Raw genomic sequence first — 27743 nt, forward strand, 5'->3', positions numbered from 1 at the left:
GAGAGGATGTGGAGAAATAGAAACACTTTTACATTGTTGGTATACAGTTGGTTGACTGTAAACTAGTTCAGCCATTGTGGAAGACAGTGTGGCGACTCCTCAAGGATCTAGAACCAGAAATACCATTTGACCCAGCCATCCCATTACTGGGTATATACCCAAAGGATTAGAAATCATTCTACTATAAAGACACATGTACACATGTGTTTATTGCAGCACTGTTCACAACAGCAAAGACTTGGAACCAACCCAAATGCCCATCAGTGACAGACTGGACTAAGAAAATGTTGCACCTATACATCATGGAATACTATGCAGCCTAAAAAAAGAATGAGTTCATGTCCTTTGCAGGGACATGGATGAAGCTGGAAACCATCCTTCTCAGCAAACTAACACAGGAATAGAAAACCAAACACTACATGTTCTCACTCATGTGTGGGAGTTGAACAATGAGAACACATGGACACGGGGAGGGGAACATCACACACTGGGGCCTGTTGGGGGCTGTAGAGCTAGGGGAGGAATAGCATTAGGAGAAATACCTAATGTAGATGATGGGTCGATGGGTGCAGCAAACTACCATGGCATGTGTATACCTATGTAACAAACCTGCATGTTCTGCACTTGTATTCCAGAACTTAAAGTATAATTTTTTAAAAAAGGAGATTATCTGAGAAAAGTTTGTGATGGNGAACCAACCCAAATGCCCATCAGTGACAGACTGGACTAAGAAAATGTTGCACCTATACATCATGGAATACTATGCAGCCTAAAAAAAGAATGAGTTCATGTCCTTTGCAGGGACATGGATGAAGCTGGAAACCATCCTTCTCAGCAAACTAACACAGGAATAGAAAACCAAACACTACATGTTCTCACTCATGTGTGGGAGTTGAACAATGAGAACACATGGACACGGGAGGGGAACATCACACACTGGGGCCTGTTGGGGCTGTAGAGCTAGGGGAGGAATAGCATTAGGAGAAATACCTAATGTAGATGATGGGTCGATGGGTGCAGCAAACTACCATGGCATGTGTATACCTATGTAACAAACCTGCATGTTCTGCACTTGTATTCCAGAACTTAAAGTATAATTTTTTAAAAAAGGAGATTATCTGAGAAAAGTTTGTGATGGCATAACAAACACTGAAAAATATCCCATTTGTTTTTAATTCAAAATAATCCCATATCAATTTATTTTATTTGCATATTATATAGTCATATTAAATTATAGTAACCCCAAATTGGAATCTAAGCTATAGCTTATGCAAACTATCTCATAGGGAAACTTGTGATGGGCATTGGCTAAATAAGTAGATTAATGAAATTGCTGGAAATTTAAAAGCAGTTGAGGTAAAACCCTGAACAGGGACTAGGGGGAGGAACGAAGGAAATAGTCATCATGCTGATGCTCATTTTAGAAATAATTCACTTTCCCATGACAAAGATAAGAAGGCCATTTAAGAATTATTTACCTCTCAGCTTAAAAAAGAGAAAAAAAGATGTCTGGAGAATCCCACTGACAGGCATGAAGAATGCACTGTTGCTCTTCCTTCTCATCCTCAGGCTGGGGTAGGCACAGGAGAAGCCTTTGCAGTTAAGCAGGGAAAAGAAGCAAGAAGTATCCAAACAGAACACACCTTTCCTTATTAGCTAAGGGAGAATCCTCTAAGACCATTTAATTAGTCAAGGAATAATAGCTACTGTACTCTATACAAACACTAAATCTTTATTTTTTAAATTTAGACAAAACACAGATTAAAGAGAGATTACACACTTTACAAAGGTTCTGCAATGTGAGTCATAAAATAGCTTGTTCCTCTAGGGAGGGATTTTAAAAAGAATTCCATTTACAAAAAAAAAATAAATAAATTTAGAAACAGCCTTTCCAGATTATAAAGTGAGTTACAGTTAATTTAACATAATAGAATTTTGTTATTTTATGTGGGAAGAACTGACTGAATTTTTTAAAAAGAGGATTTTCTCCTTATTAATAAGATTAAAAAATAATTTCAGTCTACGGCAGCAAGATTCTTCTGCACATAATCTTGGGGACCAATTGTTTTCCCCAATGCCTCAGGCAATGAATCCTTCAGCTCCTCCTTTTTACTGCGTCGCTGTAGCAGCAGAAGTGGGCGTGCGTGGGGCACTCCCTATGGATAAGGCAGTTATTGCAGCCAACACGGCCTAGGGCCTGGGTCTGTGTTCAGTGGGAGGACCTCCAACATGTGAGAAAGATGCAGGGGCAAGATTTTCTACTGTGGACTCTTCTGAGCTATCCAGAGTTTGGCTACAACCCTTGCTATCCCAAAGAGAGGCGGAACATTATCAAAGTAAAAATCTCAGAAGTAATATCAATGAAATCTCTTCACAGGGCCATGGTCTATCATCCCCAAACCCTCTGCCTTTCTCCAGAGGGTCCCATACATATAGAGTGTAGACATGCAGCTTTCTGTAATAGTGCAAAAAATAAGATTATTTTCTCTTCGTTTTAGGGTCATTCCTAGGTTATATTAGTCATTATACAAATGTGAGACCTTTCAAAGTTTGCTATGAACTCATAGGCAATGATGAATTTAATTTGTAGTAAAGCACTTAGGTTGGAGTAAGTGGCATTTTAAAGCACATATTAATTCATTTAAAACCACATAATTCACTGCAGCTCTACAATGTGCCAAACAGAGCCTGGCCAACTGGCACCTCTATTCCTTCCAAATATGTTACCCATCTTGTGCCCTGTTTTTATTTGATTATGTTATTAAACAAAATCTTTACTAATGACTGCAAGGAAAAGAATGACTTAATCAATACAGTGTTGTGGTCCACCCACTATGCAGTACTTTCTTGCTTGGGCTCAGAAATTACAAAAAGACATTTCAGTTAAGTAAAACAAATCCCAGAGAAACCCTATTATGGTCATGCAACTTCAAAAGCAAAGTTGAAGTTGCACTCACACTGTATTTGGGGATCCTGTAACCATTCCACACCATTATATGTTGCCATGGATTGATTTAGCTACATGACAAAATCCCAATAAAAATATAGTTTATAAAACTGTGGTTCTACTCCGTGTTTGTTTTACTTCAGACACATTCTATCCATGGTTAGAAACAAACCATGACAGTGGTCTAGCCCTGAATTTCTATCCATGGTGAGAAATCAGGCATAACCATGTTCTAACCCTGAATGAGATCTTAATGCTTTATACCACGGGCAAATCATTAACATATGGAAATAACCTTCCCAGCTGCTCTGTTATTTATTTATTTTTGAATCCTATAGGTTCTACTGCCTCTTGTCTATACCCCATCCTAACTTTTCCTTATATTCTCTCCCCATTTTAAAAAGATTCCTTTCTTTTCCTTCCTTCTTTCTTTCTTTCCCTTCCTCCCTCTCTCTCTCTCTCTCTCTCTGTCTCTCTCTCTCTTTCTCTCTCTCGGATCTATTGGGGAAAAGAGACTTCATTCCGTGTTTCCACCCACTGTTCCGATGGCCCAGTGTCCCCTCTCCAACCTCTAAATTAAGCATTCACTTTAAAGCTCATGACTGTTTCCCCTCCTCCCTGCTAGAGGAGGCAGTGGATGCTTCCCAGACCCTGGCTTCACACTCTCTGCTGGGCTCCCCACAAAGCAGCCTCTCACCATACCCCATCCTCAGGCTTCTCTTTTTAATAAAGTTTGTGGTGGGCTTATGCCTCTAAATCATTTTCACCCATCAGAGCCATTTACCTTCCCTCTGTAACAACCAATATACTCGCTCCTCTCCCATCTCCTGGTGATGATTTCTGCCCCAGTACCCCACTCAGTAGGACAGAATGTGTTGTTTCTAGCTGTGGATAACATATTTCCATATTGCTCTCAAGAACCACGGAACAAGTTTTGCAATGCAACCGTTTTATCCTTCCACTTCTACTCATGGCGAACAAAGCAGCAGTTTACATAAATAAAACCAATTAGAATCATAGGTTAAGGAACGCTTCAACACTTAAGAAAAGAAAAGGAATTCTTTATGTGACTTTTTGCGAAACTGCCTACAGGGTATTCAGCAGTGGTTCCCAAAGGCTGACCCAGTGACCAGTCTGGGTACACTGCATAAGAATCACCCGGGAGGTTGTTAAACATAAATATTGGTAGGACCCACCCCTAGAGTTTCTGATTCAGAAGTCTGGGGTTTGGGAGCTACCAATAGAGAGTGTAAATCAATCTCCACAGATTTAGTAAAAGCCCCATAAGTGCATATATAACAACACGTGGATGCCAAATTTTCAACCCATGTGAGTCTTCAGACTTCACCTAGTGATTAATATGTTTTGAGAGAAGTATGAAAATATTTCTTAGTGTAAGTTAAGTCCTGATGAGGGGTGAGAAGGATGACAGCCAAAGTATGCACTGGCCTGTCCACTCACCACTAGTCTTTAACTGTATGTCTATAAGGAGATGTGAAAATGCCCCCCACCCCACTTTCTCCTATTCCCCAGCACCACCAGAAAACATGCTCTCCAGTTCTTTGAGGTATTTGACAGGCGATGCTTTAAAAATGTTTCTTTTCATTTTTAGAGATGGGGTGTTGCGATGTTGCCCTGGGTTGCTCTAGAACTCCCGGCCTCAAGCAATCCTGCCTCAGCCCTCTGACAAGCTGGAACTACAGGCCCACTGCTGTGCCTTTGGGGCACTTTTAAAAAGATCAGTCCTTGTAGGGTTGACAGTTTATGTAGTATGCACCTGATTTATGCTCTGTTCAAAACTGAAAACAAAAATGATTAAAAAATGATTCAGGGTAAAACAGAAGAAACACCTCAGTAATTCTTTCTTCCTGAAGCACAATGGGCCATTTCCTTTCCTGGGATTAAAAATATGAAAGGGATATAAGCTACAACTCTCTCAGATTGTGATTTCCATAAATCCTTGGGGCTTTCGAATGCTACTTTCTCCACACAGGTACAAACCTTGAAATGCCATGTAGCAAAATTACCCCCACCTAGGACCTTGCTTATTTGCAACTATCAACTCATTCCAAGCAAGAGTATTCTTAGGAAAGAACCACTGGACTCTGTCCTTCTTCTCTGTAAAGACCTTCCTTTTCACATCGCATTCTAGGCTTGCGCTGTCTAACCCAGGGACCTCTAGCCCCATGTGGCTATGGAGCATTTGAAATGTGGCTTATTAGTCAATATTGAGATGTGCTCTAGGTGTAAAATAGGCACCAGATTTAAAAGACTTTGTACGAAAAACAAAAGAATGGAAAATATTCATAGTTTTTATGTTGATTAACATGTTGCTATGATAATATTTTGAATCTATGAGGTTAAATAGGATTTATTTTTAGAATTAATTTTACCTATTTCATTTTTACTTCCTTAAATGTGGTCCTCAGAAACCTTAAGATTACATGTGTGTGGTGCATTTTGTTTCAATTAGCCAGCGCTGTTCTAGACAGAGTCTGGGGTTTCACTTCCCATCTCAAAGCTTGTTCCACATGCTCCCTCAGCACCCTCGATCCCTCTCCCCACTTAGTCCACCCACCTCTGCTCCAGGCACAGCTAATGGGAAACTTCTTACATTACCTAGTTATTTCCCAATCCAGTCCCTGAAACTCCACCATAGGCTTGTAATCTTTTGCCCACCATCCTGTCAAGTAATGTCTCCCTTTTTATCTTAACAGATTCTAAATTCCCACTTTTTCATGAAATCTTCCCTTTTCAATGAAGACGACACAATGAAGACTACCTATTATGCACTTTATAGACATTTCAGTTTGGCTATAGAACTATTGAGGTTACTATTTTGATTATTACCAAATACTCATTTCTTCAACAGCATTCACTGGGCACCTCCTGAAGGCAAGGCACAGTGCTAGCTCTAGAGGATACTGAATAATGTCAGCACACAGCCCCAACATGATGTGTGGCATGAGGCCAGAAGGAACACAGACACTAAACCAAGGCTCTTCTGCCCAGAATGATGCTCTACTTGCAAACACCTTGCTGAGGAAGGATTTGAATGTAGTGCTTACATAACACATAAGTCTTGTGGCTTAGAAACTTGAAACTGCTTGACTGCATAGTAAACACTTCCTCCTCCCACACTTGTATCCTCTCTCAGGTTTCTTCATTACCCTGTAGACTCCATTTGTCTTTGTATTCCCCCCATTTTTGCTAACCCAGGATTAAACACCATGCTTTCGTGTGTGTGTGTGTGTGTGTGTGTGTGTGCGTGTGTGTGTGTGTGTATGTATGCTCATTTATTTTTCATAATAATGTGGATACCATTATTGTTCCTATTTAAATCTGAGGAAACTAAGGCACAGAGGAGTTATGTAACTTGGTCACATAGGTAATGTGGTCACATAGGTAATGAGTGGAGGAGTCAGGATTTGAACCCAGGCAGCCTAACTCTAGCGCCAAAACTATTAACCACACACACACAAACACCAAGGACCATGCAAGCTTGAAGCTGCCAAAGCTATCTAGTGCCAAATGTGAGAAGCTACCCCAAAATGAAGCCTATATAAGAAAAGGATAGCTGGAGAAAAGGAGGGAGAGAGGGAGAAAGAGAGTATATCAGAGAAGTATAATTAAAGATTATTTTATTTGAACCACTGGAAAGTACGAAGCCAGAAACTACCCTTTGGCCTTCCCAGCTATACAAGTGAATGGGGTCTTTTGTCATTTGTAGCCATAGGTTCTTAATGAGGGGTCCACTCACAATTGTACACACAGCTCTGTTTGTGTATAAACAGAACTATAAAACAATATATATATATACAGGTCTCTGGGGAGGTTCTCAAAGGAGACCTTGATTCTACGTAACTGCTATATGTACAGCTTCTTAGTCAAATATCCTCTGCTAAAATGAGCTGGGGACCCTTAGAACACATCACTTGTCATGCGGCTGGCCTCTGCTAACAGTAGGTCTATCCCTGGTGCCATATTTGCATGGAGCAGAATAAACTTTTTTCCTATGTTAAGTGCCACAGTGCCTGGAATCTTGCCATAAAATATGTATCAATGATAATTTCTAACCATCTTTTAAAATACAAAGTGTGTTTGAAGAAAGCCTCTTGGCAATTCAACATGCTGAACTGAAAATGCATGTTTCTCTTAGTGCTTTCTCCAAACCCTTCAAAAACGACAGTATGTCAGTCCCCATTCTGCTTATCTTCAGATCAGTTTCTCACTCCTATCTTGTCCTGCTCTGCTCTGTAAAGTGAAGGGGCTGACCTCTGCAAGGCTGGTTTCCCAGACTTCCCTGGGTTCAGCAAATAGGAGCACTGGTGAGTGGGATTCTGAAGGTAGGGAGAGAAGGGAGAAAGCAGAGGACTTCTCCCATCCCTCTCTACCTCAGGCAGGCAGTGGCTGTGTCCTGAGGCTCCATCTCCCACTAGACAGACCTACCATGATTCTAGCTTCCAGCAGTGTTGCCAGGTCCTGGGCTCTGACAGCACCATCTCCTCCCTTGGTCCCTTCAGCCTGAGGTGGTGGTGCTATTGCTAATCTCTAGGTTGCCTCACAGTCCTTTGCTGGCTACTCAGCATTTCTACAATCTGGACAGAATTGGGGCAGGGATACCATCCAACTCAATACAAAGCATTATAAGTATAATATTTAGAAATATCAAAGTGAATTACACAGAATCAGCTAAAAGTCAAAGGCCTTTACCTCTGGAATTCCTTGCATTGACTTTGCATAGTTTCAAATACTCAGAGTGGGTGTATTCTCCTGATTGGGCCATGACTAACACAGGCAACAAAATAATAATAATAATTATAAATAAGTATAAACCCACAGGGACAAAGAGGATGGAGCAGGAAGTCACAGTGAATGTGCAATGTCAACTCATTTTTGCAAGATGGAAACGAATGGAGGAATGGTCACTGCCTTAGCAGGGCAGAGAAGGCTGCACCCTAAGTACCTAAAGAAGGGATTGCCAGGAAAGACCCTGGGATATCCCTGGGATGCCTCAGGCCTCGGAGGTACCAGATAACTTGAAAAGTGGGAATATGTGACCAGAAGCAAGAGCACTGTTTGAAAGTCCATGTATGTTTTCTCTCCCACCTCACCCTGAAGACCTGAGGCTTACTCTTTGGAGACTGTATAAGAGCAGCTTCAGACTGGAGGGCAGTGGAGGGCAGGAAAGCGGCCCCATACCAGAAACAAGAGGATGACAAGAATATTTTCGTCCTTAACAGTGGGACCTTCACACACATACAATCTTGATTGAAAGATTCTTCACTGGAGAAACAGTATCCCCAGAAAAGACATTAAATCTTGATATTGGAAGAGAGATGAGAGAGGACCTAACAAAAAAGCCAAGTAATTGCCAAAACCCCACCTTCAACAAGCCCCACCACATTATCTGCTAAGAGTTTGACAATGTGGAAACAGTAGGGAAAAGGAACCTGAAGAAACATTTAGGAAGACATTGCAATTAACAATAGCCTTATAGAGAACTAAATAATGAAAATATGAGGCAATAATTAGTTCCAGAAAAATAAATCCTTGAGCACTACTTGGTTCAGCAGTGAAGTCAAAATAATGCAAACAACTGATTATGGATCAATAATGGGACAGATGTAAGAAGGGGAAATGGGGATAGCGTGTAATTCTAGATGTCATAAATAACATTTAAAGCTGACAAATTAAGAAAGAGTGGTGTATTAGTTTCCCAGGGCTGCATCACAAATTACCCCAAACCCTGTGGCTTAAAACAACAAAAAATTATTCTTTCACAGTTCATTAGTCCAGAAGTCCAAAATCAAGGTGTCATCAGTGTTGGCTCCTCTTAAAAGCTCTGAAGGAGAATCTGGTCCATACCTCTCTCTCTGAGCTTCTGGGGATTGTGAGCAGTCTTTGGTATTCATAGTCTTGTAGCTGCAGAATTCTAATCTCTGCTATCAAAGAAGATGGCATTTGGCCATCTTTACAGCATGTCTTTTTCTGTGAGTCTCTTTCCTTGTTCTTAGAATACCAGTCACAGTGGACTTAGGGCACACTCTATTCCACATGACCACCTTTTAAGTTGAATAATTATATCTACAAAGACTCTGTTTCCAAATAAAGTCATCTTCTGAGGTTCTGGGAAGGATGTGAATTGGGGCAGGGACACTGTTCAACTTAATAGAACCAGTATAAGTATAATATTTAGAAATGTTGAAGTGAATTACAATGGAATCAGCTAAAAGTCAAAGGTCCTTACCTCTGGAATGGGAACTGGTAGGTGGAGAGGGCATGGTAGGGGAACGATGTTCATGCTTACAAGGCTTGGAAAAGACATGCCTTTGGCACACTGACACCATGTCCTTTCCTTGAGGCCAGTAGGAGTATCATATTTCTTCTCCTTCTGGTTAAGTGTGGTCAAGTGGTTAGTTCCTAATGATAGGTTGGGTGAAAAGGACACAGGTGGTCAGAGCTCTAACCACCAGGGTGAAACCGTTCAGCTGTATTCTTCCTCCCACAGGGATGGGGAAAGCACATGTTCAAACAGAGCTTCTTTCAGTCTGAGCAGAGTGTCCCCTGGCTATGGTCTGAATGTTTGTGCCCCCCCCCCGCCCCGCCACAAATCCATATGGTGAAATCCAACCCCCCAAGGTGATGGCATCAGGAGTGGGACCTTTAGGAGGTCATGAGGGTACAGCCCTCAGGAATGGGATTAGTGTCCTTACAAGAGAGACCGTAGAGTGATGCCTTGCTCTTTCACCATGTGAGGACACAGCAAGAAGGCACCCTTTATGAACAGGAAACAGGCCCTTACCAGATATCAAACCTGCCAGGACCTTGAGCTTAGATGTCTCAGCCTCCAGTACAGTGAGAAATAAATTTCTGTTGTCAATAAGTTACCCAGTTTATGATATTTTGTTAATGCAGCCTGGACAGATGAAGATACCCAGTTGTATCAGACACAAAATCCTTGTTTTTGTAATGTGCTGAGATTTAAAGTTTGTTATTGATGTTACAGCCACATAACCTAGCCTGTCTTAATTGACACAAGGCTTGGAGTATTATTTGAATTTGATACGACATACATGTACTATTTTGATAAATATTAAAATAAATAACATAAATGATAAACTGTAAGAGATAATACATGAAACCACTTAGCATTGGTGATTTTAGCAGATCACTTTTTAAATGACACAGTATTCCGAGAGTACTGTATTCTAAGTTGTGGCAGGCATTGTCAAAGTGGGGCATGGGATACATGAAACCAAACCTTATGTCACAGTTTTTTTTTTACTGGATTTTATTAATTAAGGAGAAGTATACTGAATTAATCCAAATATGGAAATGGCTCATTTTCCACAATATCTCACATGCTGGAGTATGGCAAAATAAATGTGTCTACTTTTTGGAGTCAAGACTTGTTTTGGGGTTCTATTTGTGCCTAATCTTTTTCTTGCTGAATGAGTAACAACAGGTTCTAAAAATTTGCTTCCAAACTCCTTTCAAGTGGATTTTTTAAACTCTGTAAACGATCAACACTCTTACCTGGGTATGAATTTATTTCTGTTTAGAAACACAGTCATCTCCTGTGTAATGTGATGGTGAAGAGGTTCCCACATGTGGTCTGCTCCTGCCCACTTGATGTCACCTCTCTGTTAGTGCCTGGGTGATATATCCTTTCAATCTTGCATATTCTACTTCTGTTGCAATGTCAGTTGCCCATATTTGTGCCTTTCAGTTTACTCTATGATTGTGAGTCTTTATTCAACATACTTTTCATTATGCAGGTCAAATACCACGCTGTATCCAATTCCCCTCTCCTTCAGAGCACCTGGAAGGACTGTATCTTCCTGCTGAAGTTAGGCAAAGTCATGTGACTAACTCTAATGAATGAATGCCATTTTAATGAAAATATTTATGTAACAAAGAAGGTATAAAGCCCCAGTAACTTGTTATATCCACTTCAAGAAATTTTCAATTCAATTCCAGTACAACAAAATGATACAGGTTTTGAAGTTCATTGGGATGAGATCTCAATTAGCTAAGCAGACTGTGAGCTCTCTGAGGGCAGAGCTATCCTGAAACCCACACACACTAGATGCTCAATACACATCTGTTGAGAGGATGAACAAAGCATTGAGTGAATGAGTGACCATATTCTAATATTGCGTCTGGATTAAATCACTCTTATTTCTCCTCTATGTTCTTTGGAACAGTTTACTAATTTAGGAAATTACCTTCAAATGAAAAAGATTATTTTCTCAGTGAGATTGGCAACAATAATCTGGCTTCTCAAAGAAGGTTAACACAGAATCTAAGAGGGAAATCCCAGGGAGTTTTGCCTTCTGTTTTGGAACCTTGTAATAAAGATGGCCCAGGGATGCACATATCTTGCATTTGAATATAATTTGTGGTTTTCCTTTTTTTTGAGATGGAGTCTTGCTCTGTCACCCAAGCTGAAGTGCAGTGGAGCAATCTCAGCTCACTGCAACCTCCACCTCCCGGGTTCAAGTGATTCTTCTGCCTCAGCCTCCTGAGTAGCTGGGATTACAGGGGCGTGCCACCATTCCCGGCTAATTTTTGTATTTTTAGTAGAGACGGGGTTTCACCATGTTGGCTAGGCTGGTCTCGAACTCCTGACCTCAGATGATCCACCTGCCTCAGCCTCCCGAAGTGCTGGGATTACAGGCGTGAGCCACCATGCAGGGCCCCTTGTTTTCTTCTTTCTCTTTGAGTTTAGTGATTTGAGGCTGTTACAAACTGAATGCTTGTGTCCCTCCAAAATGTGTATGTGGAAGCCCTAACCCACAATGCGATGGCATTTGGAGGTGAGGTCTTTGGGGGGTGATTAGGTTTAAATGAGGTCATGAGGATTTTGTCCCCATGATGGGATTAATGGCTTTATAAGAAGAGGAAGTGACACCGGAACTTTCTATCTCTGCCATGTAAGGATACAGCAAGAAAGAGGCCCTCTACAGTTAGGAAGAGGGCCCTCACCAAGAACTGAATCAACCAAGACCTTAATCTTGGAATTCCTATCCGCCAAAACTGTAAATATGAACGTCTGTTGTTTAAGTCACCCAGTCTATAATACTTTGTTACAGCAGCTCCAGCTAAGACAGAAGCCAAATTTCCATCTTCTCTACCTCTATTAGAATAGTAATACTATTTTTGCATGCCATAGTCACCTTCTCTTGCTTTCAGCAACCAGCCTAAGATTCCACTGCCTCTTTAGGTAGAGTAAGTAACTCGTCCATCCAGTGACCAACCTGAATTATCAAATATTTCCTAATTGAGGCAGTAATCGTTTCTTTAACCACCATTATTGCATAGCATTGTTGGCTGTTAGGCTCCAACCTAGGCATGGTGCTCTTGGGTTTCATATAGTGCAAATAAATGGAAATTTTCACTAGACTCCAAGAGCTTCCAATTTGAAAAAATAGAAAGTTCAGTAATTCAGTCACAGGTTTAACTTTTTAAAAGTGCTCTAGATCATATTATCCCCACAAAGTTTTGTTATTTTCCTTTTTTTCCTTCTTGGTAAATAGATTTAATACATTGCCCTGGCTTGCACCGACCATATTATGCCCTTGTAGTTTCCTGAAAATATAGCATTTTGCACTGGCAAACAGCAATAGGAATAAATTATTTAAGCACTATGTAAAAAACTTACTTGAAATTTTGAAGTCTCATACCAAAATACTGACTATTAAATAGAGATTTGTTATGCAATGCCAAATGAAAATGCGCTGTCATAATCCATTGGATAAAGTTTAGTTTTTACATCATTTTGATAAATTTACCTCATTTACCAGTACAGCTACAAATCATGCCTTATGGTTGTCATGTAAAGGCAGTAAAATATTACATACTTCAGATGACCTTTATCCATGCTTTTCACTGTTCACATTTTATCTGTCAAATAGTACTTTCTTTAGAAGCAAATATAACTGCCATTATAGAGAGAAGCTACTGACCTGGGACAAGTCCTAGCATTTAGTGCTCTGACAGATCTTAATTTGGATATTAGCCAAAGTCAATAAAACTTGTTCATGCAGAACCTTACCTGGTTTTCACCACATCTAGGGGGTGCATCAGGCAAATTTCTACAAGACCTGAAAGATGATAAAGAAAAGTCCAATAAACACTTATGTAAACGCTGGTTCTTATTTCCTTGATCCTGTCGATTTCTTGAGTATGCGGGTTCAGATAAAGAACTTGAGACTTCGAATATGACAGCTAATAGTAATAGGCTAGTGGCAAAAGACAGAAGCATAATATGATTTTATTTCAATGGGAATAAGATATGTGAGTGAGTACTTTCTTACAAGTGCTCTGGCAGGGAGGTAGGGCTGGAGGGGAAAGAACATTTAAAAAAGAATCAGACGTGCTAATTGCAATCAACTGGATGGGAGTTGTGGCTTCCTATTCCAGCCCAATAATAAGGATATATGGAAGGAAGGGAGGAAAGAAAAGAAGGAAGGAAGAGCAGGGGGCTCTTTGAATCTCTCCCAGCTTTGGTATGTTAGTAAATACAGCAAATCAGAAACCTCAGTTTCAGTACCCACGAAACAAAGATAATGATGCCTCTTCTCTCCCAAGGTAGTTATGAAAATACAATACATATCAATATATTAATAGCTTAACAGAGAATATTTCTTGTGAGATCATTGTGTGCTAGGCATTGTTCTAAGCAGTACTTAGATTACCTCATTTAATCTTCACAAGAACTTTATGTGATAGAATGTATTATCCCCATTTTACAAATGAGATAATTGAAGCATACAAGTTAAATAACTTGTCTAAGATGTTACATCTAGGAAGTAGCTTTAATTCCCACAAAGCCCTGATCTTAACCATTGCACAGTGAAAGAACTATAGCTTCTTGCAAATAAATTGTAAAACTCTCTCTCTCCTATTGTTTAACTGAGCAGACTACTCAATTATAATACAAACTACTGGCATGCAACAATAGGAGTAGTACAGTAGTGTTAGGTACTAGTAGTTATAAAAATAATTATAGTAGTCATTGTTACGGTATTACAGAGGTAATAACAGTAATAGTTATCTACATATGGATGATCATTTAACATACATGGTCCTGATATGCACAATGAGTGGACAAGGTAAGTATCATTATTATCTTTCCTTTAAGATAAGAAAATTGAGGTTGATAATGTTCAACTGATTTGCCCAAAGGCCACACAACAGTATTTGTGAGTAGTTTCTTATAGGTAGAGCATTTACCTCCATTTATAAACTAACTCAGCTTGAATTTAGCTATGATGTAGTTTATCTTCCCCATCCCATACTTATCCACACAAAATATCTTTTCCTCCCCATACTGAGCAGGTCCAGAAAGCTCAAAGGGCCTGTACCTGAAGGCCCCCTTTGTTTCTACAGAAGTTTTAGGAAGTTTTCCCTGCATATGCGTGCTCTAGGTTGCAAAGTCCTATGTATTGACCAAAACTGTCTTACTTTGGCTACAACTAATAAGATCCAACATGGATGTTTGTGCCAAAGGCTTCCCAAGTCAAGGACCCAATTGGAGTCTCATTGCCTAGAGACAGGAAGAGACAGGCTCAGGTGAGCAGAGGCCACAGGATTGCTGGACGCAACAGCAAAGCCTCTAGGTACCGTTTTAGCTTTATTATTAAGCCCTGTTTCTCAAGGTAGCATGAGTAGAAATCTTCCTTGCCAGCTGTAAAGTCTCCACATACTTCTCCTTGCTTGAGAATTCACATTTACCCCCAAAGTAAGAATCAGGTGACCAGAATTTTTGTCCTGGTACCTTCAGGGAATCATCATTTACCCATGATGACATCAGTTCCTTATCTGTAAAGCAAAAGATTAAATGGCCTAGAATAACTATGAGGTCTAATATTCTATGTTTGTTGCTGTTTTTGAATCTGACTCATATATATTCATATATATATATATGAAATGAAGTCATGAGGGTCTTGCCCCCATGATGGGATTATATATATATATATATACACAAACATAAACATACATATACATATATTATTTATAATTCTAATTTAAGCTTTATTATATTAGTTATGAGATAAAACCCTACTCCTATTTAAAAAGTTTACTCTGGGAACTCAGACTTTTAAAATAGCATCCTTACCACACACTGTAGCAGAAATCCATTAAGTACACTTCCGGGCACCTCATGCACATAAAGTAAGATACTCAGAATCAGTTTACCAAAGCAAGTACACAAAGCTTCTCTCACTGACTTGACATTAGAGTAGAAGCAAAAAACACATACCAAATAGCACTAGTTGGTACATTTCTCAAAAAGTTTACCAAAAGAACCCATAATAGCAACAACTTATTAAAGCTTACAGCAAGACTTGGAGAATCAGACCACATTAAATAAATTTATAATATAAATTTATAATATAATTACATTATATTATAATTATAATATATTATATATAGTAGATATTATAATACATTATATAATATATTATAAATTTATAATATTAAATTTATTATATAAATCTGTTTATTTGCAAAATTGTTTCAGTTTTCTATGTGCTAATGTACATTTCTGGTAGTAAACAGATAATCAATAAGATGATTATACTTTTGTGATTATTTAAATTATTTTCAATCCCCTAGTATGCACCAAAACACTCATTTATTCACTTGACAAACTTGCACTGGTTACCCTCTATGTGTCTGGTATTGAGGATACAGTCTAGTGAGGGGAACAAACAGACACATAAGAACAAATAGTAATGCATGGAAGGAGGTGCAATGCTCAGAGTTTATGGGAGCACATCAGAGAGAGGCCCCTGACCTAGCATGGGATCAGGTGAGAGGTGGGAAAGGGATTCAAGGCAGAGAGAGGACAGCATGAGCACGAGGCATAGAGGAAAGATATTGCACACAAGAAAGAAGAAAAGAGGCAAGAAGCACTTGAACATTACAGCAACCTAGGGTTGAAGGCAGGGTATGGCAAGAGATGAGGCTGCAAGTGTGCAGGTGAGGCTCAAGTTCACATTTAGGCACTTCGGCTTTATCCCATAGACCACGAGAAGCCCCTGAAGGATTTTCTTTTTTTAATAGCTCTTGGCTGTTTTTTCTTATTACCAATGTACTCCATGTTTACTGAAGACATTTCGAGGAGTTGTAAGCAGAGGAGTGTTATTGACCTCTGCTAATGTGCTCTCCCAATAATCTAATCATCCCCTCCCTTTAATTCCCCCAGTCCTCCCAATCACAGTATTCACATGCAAGCACAACAGCACTGATGTCCCAGCCCTCTCTCCATTGGTAAACAGTTTACCAGTAAAAGCACTGTCTCTCATCATAGCATAGATGTCTTGGTGTCCCATGTACCTCTAAATCTGAGAGTCAATGGCCATCTATGAAACTACCTGCAAAACTGTGAACTGACCAAAAGGAAAATGGGACCTAAATGGTCAAATATATTTGGTCCAGGATCTCTGTGTGATTATTTATTCACTGTTGTTTTTAATCAAAACAAATAATTTATAGAATTTAAGTTAGTGATAAAATGCATTACAGGCAGAGAGAACACAAATGTTGGAAATTATATGGAAGTTTTGACTTTCATCAGAGTTCAGAGTTAAATCTGGATTCACTCAGAGTGGGAACGGATGCTTGCTGTCCTCCACAGACAGCTAAAGACTGTGAGACCCTGATTATTATTTATGAAGAAAACCATATAAATAGAATCAGATTAATCATGTTACATAGGCCTAGAAGTGACCTCAAAAAACTGAATGGTACCATGTGTCTATTGACAATTCTATGACCTAGTATGAAGGCACGAACTAAATAATGAGCTGGTGAGCACAAATTTTAATACTTTCTCTATTCTCATAAAATTAAAGTCTAACATAGAAAAGACTATGACTCTGAAATATCAGCTTCCATTTAATAATCCATCCTAATTGTGATTTTAAGACACACTGATCTCAAGACAAATACAACCTGGAAGTGTTGCTTTTACCAACCTGGCATTTATTAAACTCACCAGCCACAGAGGAATTAAATGGTTCAATCTCCCCTACTCATTCATGATATAAAAATTGTATTGCCAACCACCAACCATAGAAACACTTTCTCTGGGGAAAAAAGTTATAACTTCATAGTATTTGAGAAGGAATATGAAAAAAAATACATAACATCCTAAATATAAATTTAGATCAGTGCTTTTCTTAGACTCTCTAGCTGATTTTAGATTTAAATTTGGTGTTTGATCTTAAAACCACAAAAAAGTGATTTTAGAGACAAAATGTCTTCAAGTCATGCTTAACTTTAAATGAGCTGGACTATTTGTAACTTCCATTCATTTTGGGAATAAAAAGCAGAATCAAAACATAATCAAATGACAGTATGAAAATAATTAGAAAAACATAAAAACATATATTTTCTCAAATAACATACTGCATTTCAGAAAGTTAAAAATGTTCCATATGTTACTTTTATTTCAGGCAACTGCTGATTTATCACAATAACAAGTAAACAAGAATTACTATTAGATTTGTTTAAGCTAGACAAAATACTGATTTTATAAGGCTGAACATTATAAAAATTGGAAAAGTCCCAAAGCAGACTGATACTGTAAATTTAATATATTGTAAATGTTTTCATTGGTTCTGCAGATTCATGTCATGTTAGTGAGCATGACTATATGTCTAAGATTTGAATGAAACTAGTAATTTGACCCTACCACCGGCACAAAAATACATGGGTTATCCCCTGAACTTTACCTTGGGATAGCCCCTGAATGCCCTGGCCTTTGAATTGCCTCAAGTACATGCCTGAGCCTGAGCCAATATTGAGAAAAGATTAACACCACCCTGTCATAAACCCTTCTCCCAGACTTCATCTTTTCTGAGAAGATCTCCTGCCTGTTCAACCACAAAACTTCACTGATCATTAACACCACCCCCACCTTCCTCTGAAATAACCTGCACTGCACTCTTTTCCAAAAAAAAGAAAAGTACAAACATTGTCACACAATGATTAATCATGATTGGTGAGAGAACAGTTTCTTCTCAGTGTTCAATTCCTAGAACTTTCTCTTTCCTCAGGAATGTTTTTCTTCTATAAGGACACATGTACATATACTTCTGAGAATCCTACTAACCCTCAGATCTCAACCATTTTCCCAGAAATCCCGGGGCAAACATGGTTAATTGTCCTCTTGGTAGGCATCCCCTCTTCTTCCTGGCCACCCAGAATAAATATTGCGTTTTCCAATTTCTTTTGCTGCTCAGTATCACCATGCGACTAAGTTCTGGCCAAAGGGATGTAAGGGAAAGTGGTTTGAGCAACATCTGGGAAGTTTTTTACAGAGCAGGAGACTGCTCTTCTCTTTCTCCCTTCTTAGTGGTGGAATATGGACACAGGCTACCATGATAGACAACAAGGTAACTTTGGGCATAGAGGCCACACACAGCACAGCAACAACATAGACATAGTGGAGTTCTGGGTTATCTACCTCCAGACACTCATGTTGGAGAAAAATTTCTATTTTCCTTACACTACTGTGATTTGGGTTTTCTACCACATATGCTAATCTAATTCTGATACAGGAGCTCCCTGAACTTGTATCATTGTGTGACACTACCACTGTTTCTTTTCTTATCTAGAAGCTCCATGAAGACAGAAACTCCATCTGCCCTCTCCATGTTTGTATCCCCACCACTTTGCACAATGGCTGGTACTCAGTATGCTCAATAAGTATTTGATGAATAAATAAATTAATGCTGATTAGGGTTTCTGCCGATGCCATTATGTCAGCTAATTCTCAAGATAAATTGAACTGGCAGCTATTTATTCTGGATTTAATTCATTAGTTTGAACCCTATATAAATAAGCAGATAAGGACAGAGAAACATTCATAAAATGACAATAAATAAAGCACAGTAAGTACCTGAATACAGAAGTATGATATTGTTAATCACATATCCTGCTATGTAAATGTTAGAAAACAACTAATCAATTGGCACCTAATAGATTGACAGATGATTGTTGAGAACTGTGTGCATGCGAGTAATGTGCTAGGTGCTGGAGAACACAGCCTGATGCTGCAACAAGGATGCTGGAAAGGCTGAAGGATTTCAAAGTTCAGCACAGAAGGGACACACTGAGAAAGGCCTTACATGTAAAGGGAAGACATTGAGTAGAAAACAGCAATACGCATAAAAATATGGTTCAGGCCTAGTAATTTAGTGTTGCTGTTGACAGTGTGAAATGTTACTTATGTTCTGCATCAATTTTAGTCTTACATAACTGCTTACATTTATCCCAAATTGTCTACCTTCTTTGAGGAACTATGTTATAATTCTGATTAAAAACTAATGACAGAAAACACAGACAATCATTTAAAATTTTAAAATTAAAATGTTATATCATCTGTGGCCTGCGTATTCTTTATATTTGAGATGACTTGCCCTAAGTCACAAGGCTGATTTCTGGCAAGTAAAGATCATTTAAAATGTAAATGTGTGTGTGTGTGTGTACACATGAGGAAGTAGTTCTTAAAATTGTCACCAACTTTGCCTATGACCACTGATAGATATCTCATAACTCAACAATATCCTTTTCCTATGAGCTAGGAGTAGAAAAACCACATCAAAAGTATCACTTCCCAGAAAACATTAGGTTGTTCTTTTTCATTTCAGAGATTTAAAATGCTTACAACGTAAAGCAGAAGATCTTATCTCCACCCCGCCCCTTTTTTCTACCCATTACTTTACAACCTAGGTCACAGAAAAGAGACAATAGTGAGTGTGTAACTACATACATGGACTGATTGGCTGTGGAACATACCTCATCCCTGCCAACTCCTAATGGAACCCATAGGTACAGAAATGTAGAATGCTGATGTCATTCCTGTGCTTTCCTTCCCACTCTACCTCTGCCTTTACCCAGAAACAGTGTTGCAATGGGCTTGAATAACCTTTTCAGCAATAGGAAGAAGGTATGTAGAAGATAAGCTGGGTGACCCAAAGTAGTAGCCATAAATATAATTAAAGGACAATGTTGAATGATCCTTTAGCACGGTTTATTTTACTATATACAATGTTATTATACACTGTTCTGTTCTAATACATTATTTGAGAACAGAGTATTCTAAATTTACTCTGCTTTATTATTACTAAGTCAATTCACTGCTCCTTTCTCTACAGTTCCATTGCATGCACTAATTGTTTTACATTGTATCACATACACCAAGAATAGCATTTATCTGGCTGGACATGGTGGCTCACACCTGTAATCCCAGCACTTCGGGAGGCCAAGGCGGGTGGAGCACTTGAGACAGGAGTTTCAGACCAGTTTGGCCAACACGGTGAAACCCCATCTCTACAAAAAATACAAAAATTAGTCAGGTGTGGTGATGTGCATGTGTAGTCCCAGCTACTTGGGAGGTTAAGGTAGGAGAATCGCTTGAACCTGGGAGGCAGAGGTTGCAGTTAGTTGAGATCATGTCACTGCACTCTAGCCTGGGTGACAGAGTGAGACCCTATCTCAAAAAATAAATAAATAAATAAATAACATTTATCATACGATACTCTGTCTCTCCACACTGCTCCCCAATTCCCCAGCCATTGCAGTATTCAACATCAGACACTGTAGTCTATGTGAATGGTATCTCTAGGTTGTGAGAAGCCTGTGTAGCCAAAACAAATGATGAAATCTTTGAGAAGAGGGAGCATTTATCTTTATATACCCACTGAATAAATTACAGCAAATAACCTGAAACCCACTGAAGAAGTTCTCTACCTACACTCACTCTCTTGGTGATCTCAACCAAATCCATGGTTTCAATTATGCCAAAAAACAATTCACCAATTTCCATTTCTAGTCCAGACTTCCCTTTCAAAGTCTAGATTTAAATATCCGATTGCCTGTTTGACATCTCTGCTTGAATATCTGGTAGCCTAGATATTCAGTCTAAAACTGGATTCCTGACACTGCACACCTCTATCCCCTTCGGAAACAACATGCTCAACCTTAGAATCATTCTGGATGCTTCTATCCCTCTCACAACCCTCTTTGAATCTATCTGGAAATCTCTTTGACTCTACTTCAAAATATATCCAGATTTCTACCATCCCTCATGACCTCTACTTCTCCCGTTCTGGTCTAGGTCATGATTATCATTTATCAGCAGATCAACTGTAGCAGGCCCTTAACACGTATCCCTCCATCTACCTTTGACCCCTCCTGTCTGTTCTCACCCCACAGCCTGAGTGATCTTTTTAAATTAGAAGTTATTTCATGTCATTCTTCTGGTCAAAAATGGTTCTCCATTATACTCAGAGGAAAGCTACCTGTAACCGTAGCTTCATTACTCCTCTCACCTGCTGTCTTACTACTCTCCCCTCCACTGGCTCTACTCCAGTCACACTGGCCTCTCTGCTATTTCCCAGCCTTGCCAGGCCTTCAGTAATAGGCCTTTGGTCTCGCTGTTCCCGCTGCCTAGAATGCTCTTCCCCCAGATTCCATTTGGTCAACACCCTTCACATGGACCAAGAGTAACCCCAACCACTCTAACACAGACCTGCCCCTCCTTAGCCCAACACTGATAAATGTCTTCATGCTGCTCTGTTTTTTCATTTCTCTCTAGTGTGTACCAACTTCTAAACTTACTATATCATTTATCTATTAATTGTGTTTATTGTTTCCTATATGTCTCTTCTGATAGAAATTAACTTCATGAGAACAGAGACCTTCGTATTATCCATCAGTACGCACTAAGTACCCAGAACAGGCCTGGCACCTAGTAGTGCTCAATAAATCTTTGTTGAAAAAGAAACTGAATTATATAAAAGAATAAAATTGCTACAATTATGGAATTCCATTTCAGTGGTATGTAGAGGATAAGGTTTTAAAAATTTACTGTACAGACAAGGAACTCTTCCAGTCCAAAGAATCCGTGATGATAATTTTTAAAACTGATCTTACTTATTTTTTAAAAAAATTATGTGAGTTTTAATCAACAAATAATAATTTTATATGTTTATGGGGTACAATGTGATGTTTGATACACATATACATTGTGGAATGATTGAATCAAGCTAATGAACATATCTATCACTTCATATACTTACGAATTTTTTGTAGTGAGAACATTTAAAATCTAATCTTTACGCAACTTTGAAATATGCAATGCATTATTATTAATTATAGTCACCATTCTGTGCAATAGGTCATGAAAACTTATTTCTACTGCCTTGCTGAAACTTTGTACCCTTTGATCAACATCTCCCCTTTCCCCATCCACTTATCTCTCCCAGCCTCTGGGAACCTCCATTCCAGTCTCTATTTTATGGGTTCGACTTTTTAAGATACTGCATGTAAGTGAGATCATGTAGTATTTGTCTATTCGTGTCTGGCTTATTTCACTTAGTATGGTGTCCTCTGGGTTTATCCATGGTATCACAAATGACAGGATTTCCTTCTTTTTCAGGTCTGAAGAATATTCCATTGTATACATTTTCTTATCATTCATTCATTGATGGACATTTAGGTTGGTTTCGTATCTTGACTACTGTGAATAATGCTATGATTAACATGGAAGTGCATTTATCTCTTCAATATACTTATTTCATTTCCTGTGGATATACACCCATAAGTGGGATTGCTGGATCATATATGGTAATTCTATTTTTAGTTTTTTGATGTACCACATTACTGTGTTCCATAATGGCTATACTAATATGCATTCCCACCTACAGTGTATGAGGGTTCTCTTTTCTCCACAATCTTGCCAACACTTTTTCATCTTTTTAATAACAGTGATTCTCACAGGTGTAAGATGATATCTCACTGTGGTTTTGATTTGCATTTCTCTGATGATTACTGATGATGAGCATTTTTCTATATGTCTGGTGGCTGCCTGTATGTCTTTTTTTGAGAAATACCTCTTCAAGTCCTTTGCTCATTTTTAATAGAGTATCTGTTTTCTTCCTATTATTTGAGTTCCTTATATATTTTGGATATTAGTCCCTTGTCAGATGTGGTTTGCAAATATTTTCTCTGAACCCATGGATTGTCTATTCACTCTCTTAATAATGTCCTTTGCTGTGCAGGAGGAGCCTTTTAGTTTGATGCAATTCCATTTGTCTATTTTTGCTTTTGCTGCCTGAGCTTTTGGGGACATATCCAAGAAATCTCTGCCCAGACAAATGTCATGTCTGTTTTCTTCTAGTAATTTTACAGTTTCAGGTCTTACGTTTAAATCTTCAATCCACTTTGAGTTAGTTTTTGTACAAGATGTGAGATAAGGATCAAATTTTATTGTTCTGCACGTGGATATCCAGTTTTCCCAACACCATTTATTGAAGAGACTGTGCGTTTTCCATTGTATGTTCTTGGCACCTTTGTGGAAAATCAATTGACCATAAATGTATGGGTTTATTTCCAGGTTCTCTATTCTGTTCCATTGATCAATGTGTCTGTTTTTATGCCAATATCATGCTGTTTTGATTACTCTAACTTTGTAATAGATTTGGAAGTCAGGTAGTGCAATGCCTTCAGTGTTATGTTTGCTCAAGATTTGCTTTGGATATTCAGGGTCTTCTGTGGTTCCATACAAAGTTTAGAATTATTTTTTCTATTTCTGTGGAAATTAAACTGGAATTTTGATAGTGCATTGAATCTGCATATCATTTTGAGTAGTAGGGACATTTTAACAATATTAATTCTTCCAACCTATGAACACAGGATATCTTTCCATTTACTTGTATTGTCTTTATGATACTGTTTAAAAGAGGAAGTAAGTCTATTGATACGTTTTGAGTCTGTATGTATCCTCTAAGTAAAACAGAGGAATTATATGTCCAAAATAATTTTGGTAAGGAGTATTTTATGAAGCACAAAATATCTCAATATCTCAGTAAACTGCAAAACAGTTCAGACCAACAATTGGAGCATTCAGGATTCCCTGAGATGCCAGTTACAAGTAAAACCTGTTTTCTTTCTATCAGGCCCAAATCTTTGCATTGTACTACTGCCACTTCCTTGATACTTTCGAATTAAATCCGAGACCTCTCTTATGTTCTCTGAAATTCACACTGTTTTAACCATTTACTTAACTGATTTTGTGGTAATATGTTTAAGTATTTAAATATAAAAGAATACTTTTTTATTTTATATATTTTATATATTTTATATAAAAGAATGTTTTATATTTTAAAGAGAACCATAGAGGAATGAATGGTTTCAAACTGTGCAAATTTCAAATTCAAAAACAGAACAACTACAGACAGAACTTATATATTTTCATCTGCTCTACTAGTCAAGCAAATCATTACAACATCCTATTTGATAGCCTGCCCAGAAAATGTGGTAGCCCTACTCAATTATAAGCAATGTGAGACTCATAAAGGGAAATCAAATATATTATACTCTCCCCTAATAATAGTTAAGGTGCACTACCTTTGTGGCACAGTAAATTAATATTATACACACTGCACTGGCCAAATAGGCAATGTGATTTGGCAGGTTTGAAAGATGTTGTTAAAAGTTATGTGCTTGAGCAAGCCACAGCCTCCCTTGAAAAACTTAAAGCAAATACTTTCACGTAAGTTTACAATGTGCATATATTTTTTAAACATAACTAACACTAAGCAATGGCTGATAGCATGTGTCTACAGGGAATGCAATTTTCCTCATTGTATACTCCCTATTCTCATAGAGTTTACTTTTAACTCACTGAAGAATTTAGGGAAATATATTTCAGAGGTATAAACCATATGCACACATTATGGTCTAGAAATCATGGTAAATGGAGCATGTCTAAAGGAGGAAGAAAAGTTGAGGCAGAGTTTTAAAATAAGTGAGTTTTTTTTTAACTCACACTTTGAATGCAAAGGATAGGCTGAAAATTATTGAACTAATGAAAATCTCACTTGTAAACAAAGTTTTTATGTAAGTCAATTTCAGCTCAGTATAACGTCTTTAAAAATTATTGTTTGGTATCTTACCTCAATAGAAGTTATTCTTTTTTCATCTTTGTTATTTAACTCTATTTTAGACCCCAAGCAAGCTCCACATACACTTGGGTAAGTGAACCAATTTTCAGACGTGTTGGTCTTTTATGGAATCTAACTGCTATATGTGAGTTTTTACCACAACCAGCAATGCAAGGAGAAACACACCAGGGGAAAATAAGGTGTGCATTAGTTGGCAGATGGAAAAATTCTTTTGAGCATATAAAATGTCTTTAAAGAGAAGGAAATGTGAAGAAAAGAGAGAGAAATAGAGGGCCACTTGTTTTATAGATCTATATATGTTCTATAATGTCTATATATTCATATATATGTTACATATAAATATGTATGATATGTGAGATATGTAATGCATGCACTTGTGTGTCTACATATATATATTTCATTCAGAAATAGTTTGTATTGTATTTTGCTTATCTAAAGTGAAAAAAAGGCCAGGCAAGGTGGTTCACACCTGTAATCCCAGCACTTGGGAGGCCGAGATGGGCAGATCACCTGAGCTCAGGAGTTTGAGACAACCCTGGCCAACAGGGTGAAATCCTGTCTCTGCTAAAAATACAAAAAGTAGCTGGGTGTGATGGTGCACACCTGTAATCCCAGCTACTTGAGTGGCTGAAGCAGGAGAATTGCTTGAACCCAGGAGGTGGATGTTGCAGTGAGCAGAGATCATGCCACTGCACTCCAGCCTGGGCAACAAAGCAAGACTTCATCTCAAAAAACTAAAAAGGAAAAAAATTTTTCATGTTGACCAGCATTTCAACATTGGAAGGTCATTAAAATCCAGAAATGCAGCTGAAGGAGGGGTTTAAGCTCTATGGCTTGGGGAATAGGGCAGTTTATACAGTATCAGGACCTCTATTTCAACTCCACAGAAGACTTGCCCATTTCTGGGGACTCTGCTTGCTTTCCACCTCTCTATCAACCAGAAAGATAAATATATTTTTCTTTTCTGAGGATTTCTTCTTTGTTTCTCACAGCTTCTATAGAGTTAGTTTTCCTTTCTTCTTTGATTTAATTGCCTAAAAAGAAGCCCTCGATTTGACACAAGAGTCAGGAACAGATTGTGTTCCACCCTGCCCACCCCTCCAGAGATGAGCTGAAGCTGACTCTCACAGGCGGGGTGCATGCCGCACTCTCTCACTTTGCATTCAGTGGCATCATGTTAGTAGCTCAAAATTGGCTGTGGTGGGAGTATTTCCACTAAGGAAGTTGGCAAATGCTACAAATCACAGTTTTTGTTTGTTTTCAAGGGAGGCAATTGTTAAAATCTTAGCAGCATGCTACTGCCCAAATCTGACCAGAAATTCTGTTGTTTAGCCTACTAGGTTCAAATAACTTTACAATTATAGTATATGGAGGGTCGTTTTTTAAAATCTCCAGTAGTTCTTAAACTTTGCTAACTGAAAATTTCCAAAGGTGCCATAAAGTTCATCTTTAGCTTATATTCTCTGTTCATCACAATTTAATAATAAAAATTATGATCCTACATCAGAATTTTTAAAAAATTCCTTAGAAAGTGATATTCAAGTAAACCAACCGACCTGCCAACCCACCCACCATGCCTGTGATTTACCACTGTATTGTGCAGATGTTTCTATTATATTGACCACACAGAGATTAAGCAATGAGAGTAAATTATACAGATTATAACTATATATGTTCCGTAATGTCTATATATTCATGTATATGTTATATACAAAAATATGTATAAATATGTGAGATATGTAATGTGTCCACATGTGTGCACAGGAAAATAGCTTCCTCCCTCTGTGCTCTTCCTAGGGCATATCTTACAAGAAGAAAGAGGAAGTGTTACTACAAAGTCTGTTCAACTTTCAGTCATTCATTAGATGTACAGAAACAGGTAGAAGACATCAAGCAAATACACATCATCTTACTAAATGAAGAATTCAGATTTGTAGGTCACAAGTAGCCAGGTCTTTTCTTCCCATTACTCACTGACACCTGTTACCACTAAAGAAAAAGAAAATGAAATTGTAATGCTTTTTCCCCACTCTAACTAGCGTTACTTCTTGCAATCATATTCATCTTGACGGAGTAAATGACTTTGACCATTGGCTTTCTTTATTATGTAGCCACGATTGTCTGCACTTAATTAATCACACTGCTACAATACTTGTCTTTAGGTGTCAGCTTTTAATTTTATATTTGCTGATGACCTGGAACCACAGCTACATAAATTCTTTTTGAACTGTTATTCTACACTGGCCTCTTTGCCATGCTCCCATGAATTCCACCTTACTGAGCCAAGTATTCCAGGTAAATTTCATACACACATTCTTTATCATGGTCTGGCTTGTGGGGGAAAAGAGGGAGAAGGTTGATTCCATTTCACAGATTCCTTTTATAGGCAGCCATATAGTTTAATCACACAAGATTTCTACTAGGTGTGGATTAATTAGGCTAATCTTTATTTCCACATGAAAAACTTACCAAAACGGAAGATGGCCAAATAGGAACAGCTCCAGTCTCCAACTCCCAGCGTGAGCGACACAGAAGACCGGTGATTTCTGCATTTTCAACTGAGGTACTGGGGTCATCTCACTAGGGAGTGCCGGACAATTGGTGCTGGTCAGCTGCTGCAGCCCAACCAGTGAGAGCTGAAGCTGGGCAAGGCATCGCCTCACCTGGGAAATGCAAGGGGGAAGGGAATCCCTTTTCCTAGCCAGGGGAACTGAGACACACAACACCTGGAAAATCGGGTAACTCCCACCTCAATACTGCGCTTTAAGCAAACGGGCACATCAGGAGATTATATCCCACACCTGGCC

At 38.5% G+C, this 27743-nt stretch overlaps 1 protein-coding gene across 2 annotated transcripts in view; it reads right to left on the minus strand.

The window, feature by feature from the left end:
* The window catches only part of SLC25A21 (solute carrier family 25 member 21), a 523908-nt gene that overhangs the window by 204300 nt on the left and 291865 nt on the right, over window positions 1–27743 (minus strand). For both annotated transcript variants that reach the window (XM_017858964.1, XM_017858970.1), the window contains one exon: window positions 13008–13056. In XM_017858964.1, the coding sequence (XP_017714453.1) occupies window positions 13008–13056 (49 nt within the window). The remainder of the gene's footprint in view (window positions 1–13007; window positions 13057–27743) is intronic.

The sequence above is a fragment of the Rhinopithecus bieti genome, unplaced genomic scaffold (genome assembly GCF_001698545.2).
Source record: "Rhinopithecus bieti isolate Rb0 unplaced genomic scaffold, ASM169854v2 scaffold_2435, whole genome shotgun sequence".
NCBI lineage: Eukaryota > Metazoa > Chordata > Mammalia > Primates > Cercopithecidae > Rhinopithecus > Rhinopithecus bieti.